At 54.2% G+C, this 11,374-nt stretch overlaps 2 protein-coding genes across 3 annotated transcripts; one reads left to right on the top strand and one right to left on the bottom strand.

Moving 5' to 3' along the window:
- Positions 1-297: 297 nt before the first annotated feature.
- On the top strand, positions 298-3,794 carry SNX22 (sorting nexin 22). Of its 2 annotated transcripts, XM_066344169.1 has the most exons (7): positions 298-437; positions 811-894; positions 1,298-1,402; positions 1,893-1,987; positions 2,346-2,378; positions 2,604-2,671; positions 3,065-3,794. In XM_066344169.1, exons 1-7 carry the CDS (start codon positions 363-365, stop codon positions 3,184-3,186), a joined length of 582 nt encoding a protein of 193 aa, XP_066200266.1. In that variant the 5' UTR covers positions 298-362; the 3' UTR covers positions 3,187-3,794. The 2 variants fall into 2 exon arrangements, with proteins under 2 accessions (XP_066200266.1, XP_066200265.1); XM_066344168.1 differs by lacking the exon at positions 2,346-2,378 and having other exon boundaries at positions 303-437.
- PPIB (peptidylprolyl isomerase B) lies at positions 3,613-10,881 on the bottom strand. Its single transcript, XM_066344167.1, has 5 exons — positions 10,684-10,881; positions 9,859-9,972; positions 8,700-8,793; positions 4,500-4,684; positions 3,613-3,946 (listed from the first exon to the last, which is right to left on the bottom strand). The coding sequence occupies exons 1-5, from the start codon at positions 10,816-10,818 to the stop codon at positions 3,824-3,826; spliced, it is 651 nt and encodes a 216-aa protein (XP_066200264.1). The 5' UTR covers positions 10,819-10,881; the 3' UTR covers positions 3,613-3,823.
- Between the last annotated feature and the right edge of the window lie 493 nt (positions 10,882-11,374).

Here is an 11,374-nt window from a genome sequence, read left to right as displayed (position 1 = left end):
CTCTCGCCCACAGGCTCTGGTCGTTAGTAGGTGCTCAACAAAGAGCAGGTGAAATTTTCACTCGTTCACGTTTCTGACAGTGGGCGCTCAGTGAATGTTGACAAACGGATGCATCTCCGTCAAAGTGTCCCCACCCGCTCTGCAGCCCCATCATGCTCAGATGGAGGTTCTCCGCTCCCGCCACCCGGCTCGCGGACTAATCTGGCCTTCGCCAGACCCGGCGGCGCAAAGGCACGCCCGGGGCGGGCCCATCGGGGGGCGGGGTCGGCCCCCCGCCCCCCGCCCCACCAAGGTCTCGGAGCTGCGCTGGGAGAGCTCTTGCTTCCAGCTTCACGCCAGGAGGGGCAGGGGCCCAGGCGCAGATGCTAGAAGTTCACATCCCGTCCGTGGGGCCGGAGGCCGAGGCGCCCAGGCAGAGCCCAGAGAAAGGCCACATGGTGAGCGGGGGCAATGGATGGGAAAGGGGCGCAGAGACCCGTCGGACTTCTCCGTGCCGAGCGCAATGGCGATCCCGCGCTCCGGGCTGGGGCGTCCGAGTGAGGCGGTCCACGCTCTCTGCGGACAGTCTGCCGAGGGTCACGGGGCGTTTGGATGTGCCATCCCGGCGGACCGCGGAGTGGGCTCACGACGGACTGTAGCGAGCGGAAGGCGGGTCCGCTTGCCCCTTTTCCGGAGAGTGTGGGGAGCGTGGGAGGGTTCCCGGGAAGCCGCGGCTCTCCAAGGCTGCTTTGTGCCTTTAAGCACTGGAGGGTGGGTGGTCACCCTGCGCGGGGCCTCACGCGCACCCGCCTGCTCGCGCCCGCCCGGCAGGTGTTCCGAGTGGAGGTGCGGTACCGCGGGCGCAGACACACGGTGCCGAGGCGCTACAGCGAGTTCCACGCGCTGCACAAGAGGGTGAGGCGGCGCCGCCGAGCAACCGACCGACCCCAGCCCGGCTCCTGTCCAGCCCCGGGGGGCGGGCAGACGAGTTGCGGCCCCTGCTCCTCCACCCCCATTACTGCCTAAGCCCCTGGAGGGTCAGATCCTGGGCACTGACCTCCCTGCGGGCCGCGAGGTGGACACAGAGAGGCAGGTCTCAGCCGGTACTGCCCATGCCCCTGCGCAGCCGGCCCACCCTCAGGAGTCTGTGGGTGTTGGGGCCTCTCTTGCCCATGTCCCAACCACACTTACCCGAGTCTGTCCTAGGGTAGAGCCTTAAATTTTCGGGGTGGGGAGACTTGGGAGGATCTTGATAGGATGAAGGGAGCTGAAGAGCTCAAGTAGGGACACTGATCGCACCGCGGTAACCTCCTGGCAGATCAAGAAACTGTACAAAGTGCCGGAATTTCCCTCGAAACGCCTGCCCAACTGGAGGACCAGAGGATTGGAGCAGCGGCGGCAGGGCTTGGAGGCCTATATCCAGGTGGGCAGGGGTCTGTTATCCTCCCAGCCTGCTGGACGAGAGGTGTGACCCAGAGGGGTGTGGAGGCATGGTTGAGACAGGCATTTTGTATTTTTTCCTACCCTGAGCCTCAATTTTCTTAACAGTAATTTCAGAATTAATTGAATTCAGTTAAATCTGAATTTTCATTGAACTGGGACCACCTGCTTCAGGAAGTTAAATGAAAGCTAGTTCTTTTCCCCTCATGCAGACCCTGCACTGCCCTCATGAAGAGAATGTTGGTCAGTGACACCTTCCTTCCTCCCCACACAGGGATGCCAATTACAGGCTAGGTAGCTTCCTGGGCATACCTGTGTAATCACCCAGGCCTGATGCTCAGAAGGGGCCTAGCTTGGTTTAATTCTGGCTGTCTTGAACTTTGTAACCATCCTGGCAGGACCCGTGTTTTCACTTTGCACTGGGCTGTCTGTCACACAGCTGGGTCACAGGTTTCCTCTGTCCTCCTCTCCAGGGCATCTTGCACCTGAACTGGGATGTGCCCAAGGAGCTACTGGAATTCCTGAGTCTTCAGCACTTCCCTACAGATGCCAAGGCTAATAGCTGGGGGTGAGCACATCTAGGGGCCATGGCTTAGCATGTGAGGGGCCCCGGTGTCGGGGGAAGAGGGGTTCTCTGTAGCAAGCAGGTGAAGGTTTTAGAGGCCAAATCCCATTCCTCCTCACATCTGCCAGGCCCAAGCCTGGTTCTTTCACCTTGAGACAGGAGCACTCTTGTCAGCTTTCCTGACCCCCCTGGTTGGGGCTGTTTTCTGCATAGCCTTGGTTACCCCAGCGGCCTCCGGAACTGAGCTGGTTACAAATAGAAGCAGTGGCCCCCTGGGAGGTCAAGTTCTGGTCTTCTGTTTCTCCACCCCTTCCTCATGCTCCCCTGAGCATCTGCAGGCAGCTCGCTCTCTTCTTTTCAGAGCCCTCGGGGAGTTCCTGCCTAGCCACAGCAGGCAAGTTGAAGCCCTTTCCTGCACCCGCTGCCCCCTGGTGGCCATAAACCAGGAGGCTGGTCCTGCCCATCCTGTTGGTCCAGGTTTTCCTGTTGGTGCCTCCTGAGACCTCTGCCCTCTTCCCTCTTCCCTGTGGGTCGTTGGTGATCTCAATTCCTAGTCCGTATCCAATAGGAAACTGCCCCACCTCACCCTCCACTGCTCATTAATCCTTTTTCCTCTTAGCTCACAGCTGCACCACAGGCCTGTCATCAGCTTCTACAAGGATCCCTATGTTTGCATCTCATCCCCAGGTGAGGGATGCCTCTCACCTATAGCCCCTATTTAGGGCCCAGGAAGCAGGGTGGGAGTGGAGGTGAACTTGCCATTTCTCAGCCCCCATGACCCCTGGCAGCATCTCCCTTCTGCTGCCTTCTTCTGGGACCACTGCTGCTCCTCTGCTTGTCGCCTGCCTGCTTTGTATTCTCTGGGGAGCAGACGTGAAATGAGCTTGGCTCCCGTGGTCCGCATTCCTCACCTGCCTGGCTTTACCAAGCTAATGTAAATGGAATGTGAACTGGGAATGCCTGGGCCTCATTTCAGGAGATCAGCCACTAGCTATCGGCAGGGGCTCAGGGAGCTGCAGGCCCGAGGCTAGGGCTGTCCCACACCTCCTCTTCCCCTTCCTCCTGTTTCCCTTGTCCCAGAGCCTCTGCCCAATGTGGTGGTAAACGGCGTGCTCCAGGGCTTCTACGGCTTTCGCACCAGCACAGCTGACACCCAGCCAGAGGCTCCCTATCACCCTGCACCTTTGCCACTGATGCCCTGACCAGCCTACAGGCCTTTGGACCACCTGCCAGGACAGTCATGTGCCTCCTGTGAGCCCCATAGAAGAGACATGGGCTGGCTCCCTCTTGGCTTGGGCCCAGGACTTACCACAGCAGGCTCAAAACTCAACTGCACTAGTGGCTGGGTGTGCCAGAACTTGTGCACCCTATAGCCCTGGGGCCCAGGCAGGGACAACAGACGATAAGGATAAAGGGAGAGGTCAGTTTAGGAGGGGGCAAGCAAACGTTGAGGCACAATAGCTGGCAAAGTTTAGAAACAAGGAGCAAAAGCTCAACAGTTTGTGGGGAAAGGGTTTAGGCCTGAGCCCAAGGAAGGGACGAGCCCCCACTGCCTCAGGACTCCCAGACAGGCTGGGACACAGATGGGCAGAGGTGCTATAGACTCAAGAACCCAGCCTACACACAGGTTATAAAAAACCCACCATTTTTTTTAATTGGTTAGCATTGGTAGGAGGTTGTTACAAAACTGGGCCTGCGGAATGTGAGGGGAGGGGTCCACTCTGTCAGATGTCAGCACTAGCGCCAGTGTGGCACGGAGCCCCAGGGTGTGCTGTCTTCACCCCTGCCAGAGGGCAACAGGGCCAAACAGTCACTCAAAAGGAAAAGGTCCCTGCGACCCTACTCCTTGGCAATGGCAAAGGGCTTTTCCACCTCAATCTTGCCACAGTCTGCGATGACCACATCCTTCAGAGGCTTGTCCCGACCGTCTGTCTTGGTGCTTTCCACCTTCTGTACTACCTCCTGGGAGGGAGAGGCGGAGCAAGAAGGCAGGTGGACCAGGAGGTTCGCCACTCAAGGGAGGCAGGTCCTAGTGTATAGCTGGAGAGAACTGAGACTCCCATGTGATGACCAGCCCACCAGCCTGAAGGCACCAACATCCCAATGGAATCCCGGCCAGCTGCCAGCCCAGGGCAGGGAGAACTCTCAGCTCTGATAAGACGATGTGGCAGTTTGCGCCTCTGAAGTATCACCCAGTTTGGGCAAAGGGTAGGGAGGGGGAAGAGGGTGGCTTGGGAGTTGGTGCTACTTAGCCAGCACACACAGTGATGGAACGAGGTCCCTGCAGTGGTACAACTTCAACAAGGCCTAGCCGCCTGAAGGATTCAGGACATGGGGGCATACAGAGGTAGGCTACTTATTATTACTAAATGCCCCTATGTTTGCAGACATGAACACTGGTCTGAATCTGTGGGTTCCCTTTAGGGAAAGGGATAAAATATATGAAGCCCTGACCCCAAGGTCTGTCACATCCCTGGTAGAGGTGACCCAGGGTTAGCCCTCTTCTGAAACTTACCATGCCCTCTAGGACTTTGCCAAACACTACATGTTTGCCATCCAACCAGGATGTCTTGACTGTCGTGATAAAGAACTGGGAGCCGTTGGTGTCTTTGCCAGCATTAGCCATGCTCACCCAGCCGGGCCCATAGTGTTTCAGCTTGAAGTTCTCATCGGGGAAACGTTCACCATAGATGCTCTTACCTGGAAAGAAAGAGATCAGGAGAGCTAGCCTGGCACAAACCAAGCAGATCTTTGGAGTGAGGATCCCAGGGTGTTAACCTGTCCTATGCAGAGTCAGGCTGAAGTGGAGTACAGGAGTCTGAGAGCTGTCTCCTTCCTGTCCTCTGGCCTTTGAAGCGAAACCACGCTGACAGATCTAGTGAGTCACGAGGCCAGGGTGATCAGGGAACAGCTCACATGATGGATCTCTGAGAATGCAGTGTATGGCTTTTACAGAAAGCACGCATTAACAATTAGCCCGGGCTCTGGCCCGAGAGGCTTGCAATGGAGGATTTTGATGGAGAATGGCTGTACAGGATGCAGGGCTGGGGAGGAGGTGAGAACCCTCCGAAGAGGAGGAATGTTGTAGCCAACTAGCCTGTCCTAAGAACACGAGAGACACTGAGGTAGCTGCCATTGGGTTCTGGAAAGTCAAAAGCCTTTTATCAATGGATGAACAAAAAAATAAAAGGTGGCAATGAGTGTGTAAATGTCTCTTCATAAGGAGCCTGGGGCCAGGGGACATGACAAAGGGGGCCTAGAGCAGAGTTTCAGACATCCCAAGATACAGGAGAAATTCTGCCTTTTTTGTCTTCTAAAGATTCACACTGTGACCCAGTGATTCAGTAATTTTTTTTCTTTTTGTATTTTTCTGAAGTGAGAAGTGGGGCAGCAGAGGGACAGATTCCTGCATGCACCAACCGGGATCCACCTAGCAAGCCCACTAGGGGGTGATGCTCCATTGTAACTGGAGCCATTCTAGTGTCTGAAGCTGAGGCCATGGAGCCATCCTCAGTTGCCTGGGCCAACTTTGCTTCGGTGGAGCCTTGGCTGTGGGAGGGGAAGAGAGAGGAAGGGGAAGGGGAAAGGTGGAGAAGCAGATGGGCACTTCTCCTGTGTGCCCTGGTGGGGAACCGAACCCGGGACATGGAACCAGGGACATCCACATGCCTGGCCAACGCTCTACCACTAAGGCAGCTAGCTAGGGCAATTTCATTTTGTTTTATCCAGCAGCTTTCAAAGCTCCTTTTTCCTCTTTAATACACCTGTTTTCACCCTGTGGTTCCAGAATGGAACCAGGTTGGGAAATTTCCTAGGCTGACGTTAATCAGGGAGATATTTCTGGCTGTGTAGCAAATGGGAAAAGACAAAACCAAGAATTTCTAGGTCCTGACCAGGTTGGTCAGTTGGTTAGCGTGTCAGACATGCCAAAGTTGCAGGTTCAATCCCTGGTAAGGGTACATATAAGAATCAACCAATGAGCCTTGGCCGGTTTGCTCAGTGGTAGAGTGTCGGGGCCTGGCGTGCAGGAGTCCCAGGTTCGATTCCTGGCCAGGGCACACAGGAGAAGTGCCCATCTGCTTCTCCACCCCTCCCCCTCTCCTTCCTCTCTGTCTCTCTCTTCCCCTCCTGCAGCCTAGGCTCCATTGGAGCAAAGATGGCCCAGGCGCTGAGGATGGCTCTGGCCTCTGCCTCAGGCGCTAGAATGGCTCTGGATGCAACAGAGCAATTCCCCAGAGGGGCAGAGCATCGCCCCCTGGTGGGCATGCCGGGTGGATCCCGGTCAGGTGCATGTGGGAGTCTGTCTGACTGCCTCCCCCTTTCCAGCTTCGGAAAAATGCAAAAAATAAAATAAGAGAATCAACCAATGAATGCATAAATAAGTGGAACAACAAATTGATGTTTCTCTCAAAAAAAAAAAAAAGACCCCCAAAATTTCTAGACTGACTGGTGGGGGCTGTGCCCTGCTTCTCAGTCCCACACTGGGAAGAAACTGGTCTCTCCCACTGCCATGCACTGACTCCTGGATGGGGTCAGCTAAAAGCCTCCCCATGTGAAAATCCTCTTTATAAATCTCAACCAGCTGCAGGATTTCAACTCCTGCTGCTTTCCAGACAATCCCCAAATCCACATCCTTTGATCCAATCCCTTTCCCAAGATACAAGTTCCAAAATTAAAGGGATAGTTCTTCATGTTAAACTCAACATACTTCGTAATCTCTCCCTCTGGACATCTGCTATTTCTTTGCCAACTTTTCCTCCGTACACTGTCGTCCCCATCCCTGTCATCTGTTCCTTTCTGGCCTTTCCTGCTGCTGTCTCCATGGCAATAATGGCAACTGCCTACAGTGGTAACAGTGCATGCCGGAGAACTGTTGTAACCATTTTACATAGAAAAAACCCCCCACCTGATGAGGCAGGATCTAATAACCCTATTTCAAAGACGAAGAAATGGATGTTCAGAGAGGTTAAAGGTACCCCAGCTAGGAAGTAGCAGAGCTGCAACTCAAACCAAGAGGGTCCGGCTCTCAAATCCCTGCTCTTACCCACTAGGCCATCCCTTCCCAGGGCTCCAGCCCACACTGCTCCATCTCAGGGAGAGCTACACCAATCCTCTCACCAGTCTGCCCCCGGCTCCACATCCAAATCCTGCTGCCATATGATTTTCCTTCAAACTCCTTTATGACTGGGTCTTCCCCACATTCAGGTCTTCAGCAGATCCTCACTCTATGTAGGACAAAGCAGTATGCTTCCATTCCCGGCTCCATCTGTGGCCAAGTTCCTGCCCCAGAACACAGCTGGGCTCACAGCTTCATCGTGCCTCTTCTTTGCCCATTCATTTCCTCCCCAGCCAGGCCCCTGCTCAAATCTCTCCTCACACTCAAGGGCATTTTTGATCCCCTTTGCTTGTCAGCGCTTTGGCAACAGCTGACTCTACTTACCATGTCTTGAGAATGTACATTCAAGATCTCACCCAGAGAACTCTTACCACTCTTTACACAAGAAACTGACGCTCAGAGGACTCACTTGTAAGGCACAAAACAAGGTGACAGACACCTGGTCACACCCAACTGTGTCTGACTCCGTGAAATGAGCATTTTGGATGATGTCTGCTTTGTCCTTCTCCACTGCAGCCTGCTGCTAGCTACTGCTTTTATCTTGTATTGTTAGGTAGCGTGCCTAGTATTTTCTCCTATTTCTTCCCACCTAGATGATAACCTGAGGACAGAGCCTGAGTCCTAAGAGCTAAACTACGGCTAATTTATGAGTTTTCAGGAACTGGAACAGAAAGGGAGTTACTGCCCCACTGATTTTTGCATCCTTAGCACCCAGCTGAGCCTGGCCCAATAAATTCTCACTCATGGGGTGAGCTGAAGATGTCTGAAGGAACAGCAGGCTATGCACCCGAGTATGGTGAGACCTGTAGGTTAGTAGGGTATCTGTCTGTCTGTCCTATGTTCACAAGTGTCGTAGAAGGGAGACTCAGTCTGCTCTTGCCAAGTGGGCTCTGGTGGGACACTGCCAAGCAAAGCAACTTCTCCCAACCCTGCTGAAGCTTCCAAGGCTGTCCACACAGGCTGTGTATGCCTGACCTAGAATAACCTACTCATGCATTTCTTTCTTTTTTTTTTGTGACAGAGCCAGAGAGTCAGAGAGAGGGACAGATTGAGACAGGCAGGAATGGAGAGAGATGAGAAGCATCAACTCCTCATTGTGGCTCCTTAGTTGTTCATTGATTGCTTTGACCTGGGGGCTACAGCAGAGCGAGTGACCTCAAGCCAGCAACCTTGGGCTCAAGCCAGCAACCATGGGGTCATGTCTATGATCGCATGCTCAGGTCAGTGACCCCAGGCTCAAACTGGTGAGCCCACGCTCAAGCTGGGGACCTTGGGGTTTTGAACCTGAGTCCTCCATGTCTCAGCCTACGCTCTATCCACTATGCCACCGCCTGGTCAGGCAACCCATGCACTTCACCAAGGCTGCAGACCTGGACCAGCAAGTCTGCCAACTGGGTGAGATCCTCTTATGTCCACCAGACCCCCCATTACTCCCTCTTCTTTGTACTGGGTTCCCTGTACTAAGAAGGGTGCAGCTGGTCTCAATGCAGGTGACAGGCTTGCCTCTGCAACTATGGAAGGAAGAGGCCTTGTCTACTCAACATGGCCCAGCCTGGGAGGCTGTACTGATAAACCCTCTTCCCAGAGGACCTGAGTTACCTCCAGTGCCATCTCCCCGAGTGAAGTCTCCACCCTGAATCATGAAGTCCTTGATCACACGATGGAATTTGCTGTCTTTGTAGCCAAATCCTTTCTAGAAAAAGGGATGAGGAAGGTGAGGAGGTGGCATGAGGCACCGGGCAGGCATTAAACAGGCCCTGCATGGCCCTGGCCGATTGGCTCAGCGGTAGAGCGTCGGCCTGGCCTGTGGGGGACCCAGGTTCGATTCCCGGCCAGGGCTCATAGGAGAAGCGCCCATTTGCTTCTCCACCCCTCCCCCTCCTTCCTCTCTGTCTCTCTCTTCCCCTCCCGCAGCAGAGGCTCCATTGGAGCAAAGATGGCCCAGGTGCTGGGGACAGCTCCTTGGCCTCTGCCCCAGGCGCTAGAGTGGCTCTGGTCGCGGCAGAGCGTCGCCCCTGGTGGGTGTGCCGGGTGGACCCCGGTCGGGCGCATGCGGAGTCTGTCTGTCTCTCCCCATTTCCAGTTTAAAAAACTTAAAAAAAAAAAAAATTTAAGAAACAGGCCCTGCAGGAACCCAGCCCACAACTCCTGCTCACAGAAGAGACATCACTGCTGGCCAGAGTCATCACTGTTCAATGTGCTCTGAGTAAGCAGTGACCACTGGCCAGGCTTGCCGTGCAGATCCAGGAAAGACTAGATTGCATTCTTCTGCATTTATACAGTCCCCAAATTTTATATAATTCTATTTCACACAATGCCTCTGCTTTTTCCCTCTCATTTTTCCTAACTGTAAGAACACATGCAAGAAAACTCACCAAAAAAAAGGTTACCTGCTGATCCCAAATAAAGTTGGAATATAAACTTTCTTAAAGAAAACTCTTGTTTTCTTTAAACCTGGGAAACTCTGGACTCCTTGCTCTTGAGAGAATGCACTAGTGCAGAAGCCACAAACTTGTTTCCTCAGACATGCTTTCTTTGGTTATTGCAGTCTTAAGTATTCTCAAGAAGAAAAACCCAGGTTTCTGGAATCAGTTTTAAAAACTCATGATAACTGGTTCCCCTGGCCAACAGGGCAACAGTTAGCTGGTACTGAGGACTACCGCTACAGATGGGCCCTGCTCTACGTTCAGTTTGCTGCCAGCCATACTTGCCAGCTTCACTTGGTATGAACATGACCACCTCTGCTCTGGCCACTTACCTCTCCTGTAGCTAAGGCCACAAAATTATCCACTGTTTTTGGAACAGTCTTTCCAAAGAGACCTATGACCACCCGGCCTATATCTTCATCTCCAATTCGCAGGTCGAAGTATACCTGAGGAAAAAGGGCATTTTAAACCTAGCCTCTTTGCTCTGGACAGATAGTTCAGTTGGTTAGAGCATCGTCCTGATACACAAAGGTTGCAGGTTCAATCCCTGGTCGGGCACACACAGGAACAGACTGATGTTTGTCTTTCTCTCTAAAGTCAATTTAAAAATACACACACACAAAACCCCATAAAAACAGATAAACTTAGTCACTTTAAAGGGGCCTTGCTAGGGAAAGGAGGGCCCAAGAAGCCTCCCTGCGGATGGTAGAGAAACAGTCTGATTTTTAAGAGCAGTATTACTTTGCTGTGCTTTGTAACTGGAAGTGGCTAAAATTTGACCCAAGTAGAGAAAGGATTCACAATTCGGCAGATGTGCTCTGTCACCATTTCGCCACACTGCGGGATATTTGCAAATAGATTTCTCTGTAGCTGAAGGTGCCAGCCCCACCTGGGCATCCCAGGGGCCAACTCCTGGGTCAGGGCAGGGACTTCGGGGAGGGTCCAGGTCATTCTCTACTCTGAACCGGGGAGGACCGTCCAGGAACCACGAGGCCACAGCCGGGAAACTAGGAAGAGGCTGAGCCAAAGCTGAGGACGCTCAGGCCCAAGCTCAGGGACCCCAAATGCCTCGGTCACCAGTAACCAGCGGCACCCAGGCCAACCCAGGCAGCGGAGGGCAGGCCTCGCCAAGCAGGTCTGGAGAAGGGAGGCCGGACCTTGACGGTGACTTTGGGCCCCTTCTTCTTCTCATCGGCCGTGGAGGGTCCCGGCAACAGCAGGAAGAAGACGGAGCCCGCGATCAGGGCGGCGGCGAAGAGAACCTTCATGTTCCGCTGAGAGAGGCGCAGCATCCACCGGGAAAAGCGAGCGCGGCCCCGGTAGCCCAGGGCCGGAAGAAGGTGGGGGTACGGCGGCGTGGACACCGGCGCCGCCAACCGAGTTCGGCTATGGGGGGGATCGGTCCTCCTGCAGGCCTCCTAGAAGAGGGCGGGCCTCATTTCCCCCCTCTGGGTCGGCGCTGATAGTAGGTCCCCCTGGGGGCGGAGCCTGGCTCCCAATGGGGCGGGCAAAGACGCGGGCTCGTGGGTGGCTGCCACGTTACTGCGGCCTCATTGGCTCTCCAGCTCTCTAATCCCCACCCACAGGAAAAGGATTAACAGAATGTGGTGCCTCCTCGAAGAGTACAGGATTGGGTTTCTGAAGAAACTACAAAACCCGGCATGCAGAGCGGCACGTCACATGTCGCACGCTGTCTTTGAGGAAGTGGGAGTCCTTTGGAAGGTGGTGCGGACGCTTTTTGTTCTGCAGTACGTGGGTGGCCTCTGTGGCCCGAGGTACTCAGGATTGTCGTATTGGGTCAGTCAACCACCAAATTGGGCTTAAGTGTGGTAGTTTCCAAGAACTCAG

The sequence above is a fragment of the Saccopteryx leptura genome, chromosome 6, assembly GCF_036850995.1.
Source record: "Saccopteryx leptura isolate mSacLep1 chromosome 6, mSacLep1_pri_phased_curated, whole genome shotgun sequence".
NCBI lineage: Eukaryota > Metazoa > Chordata > Mammalia > Chiroptera > Emballonuridae > Saccopteryx > Saccopteryx leptura.
Note: the sequence above shows the minus strand (reverse complement) of the source record. Positions and strands in the feature narration are given on the sequence as shown.

Bases quoted from the DNA above. Each gene is read 5' to 3' on its own strand.
- SNX22 (XM_066344169.1), top strand. From the start codon at position 363: ATGCTAGAAGTTCACATCCCGTCCGTGGGGCCGGAGGCCGAGGCGCCC. The intron at 2,379-2,603 runs GCAAGTTGAAGC...TTTTCCTCTTAG, and splicing joins TTCCTGCCTAGCCACAGCAG to CTCACAGCTGCACCACAGGC. The intron at 2,672-3,064 runs GTGAGGGATGCC...CCCTTGTCCCAG, and splicing joins TGTTTGCATCTCATCCCCAG to AGCCTCTGCCCAATGTGGTG.
- PPIB (XM_066344167.1), bottom strand. From the start codon at position 10,818: ATGCTGCGCCTCTCTCAGCGGAACATGAAGGTTCTCTTCGCCGCCGCC. The intron at 4,685-8,699 runs GTAACTCAGGTC...CTTTCTTTCCAG, and splicing joins TCGGGGAGATGGCACTGGAG to GTAAGAGCATCTATGGTGAA. The intron at 3,947-4,499 runs GTAAGTTTCAGA...TCTCCCTCCCAG, and splicing joins GCAAAGTCCTAGAGGGCATG to GAGGTAGTACAGAAGGTGGA.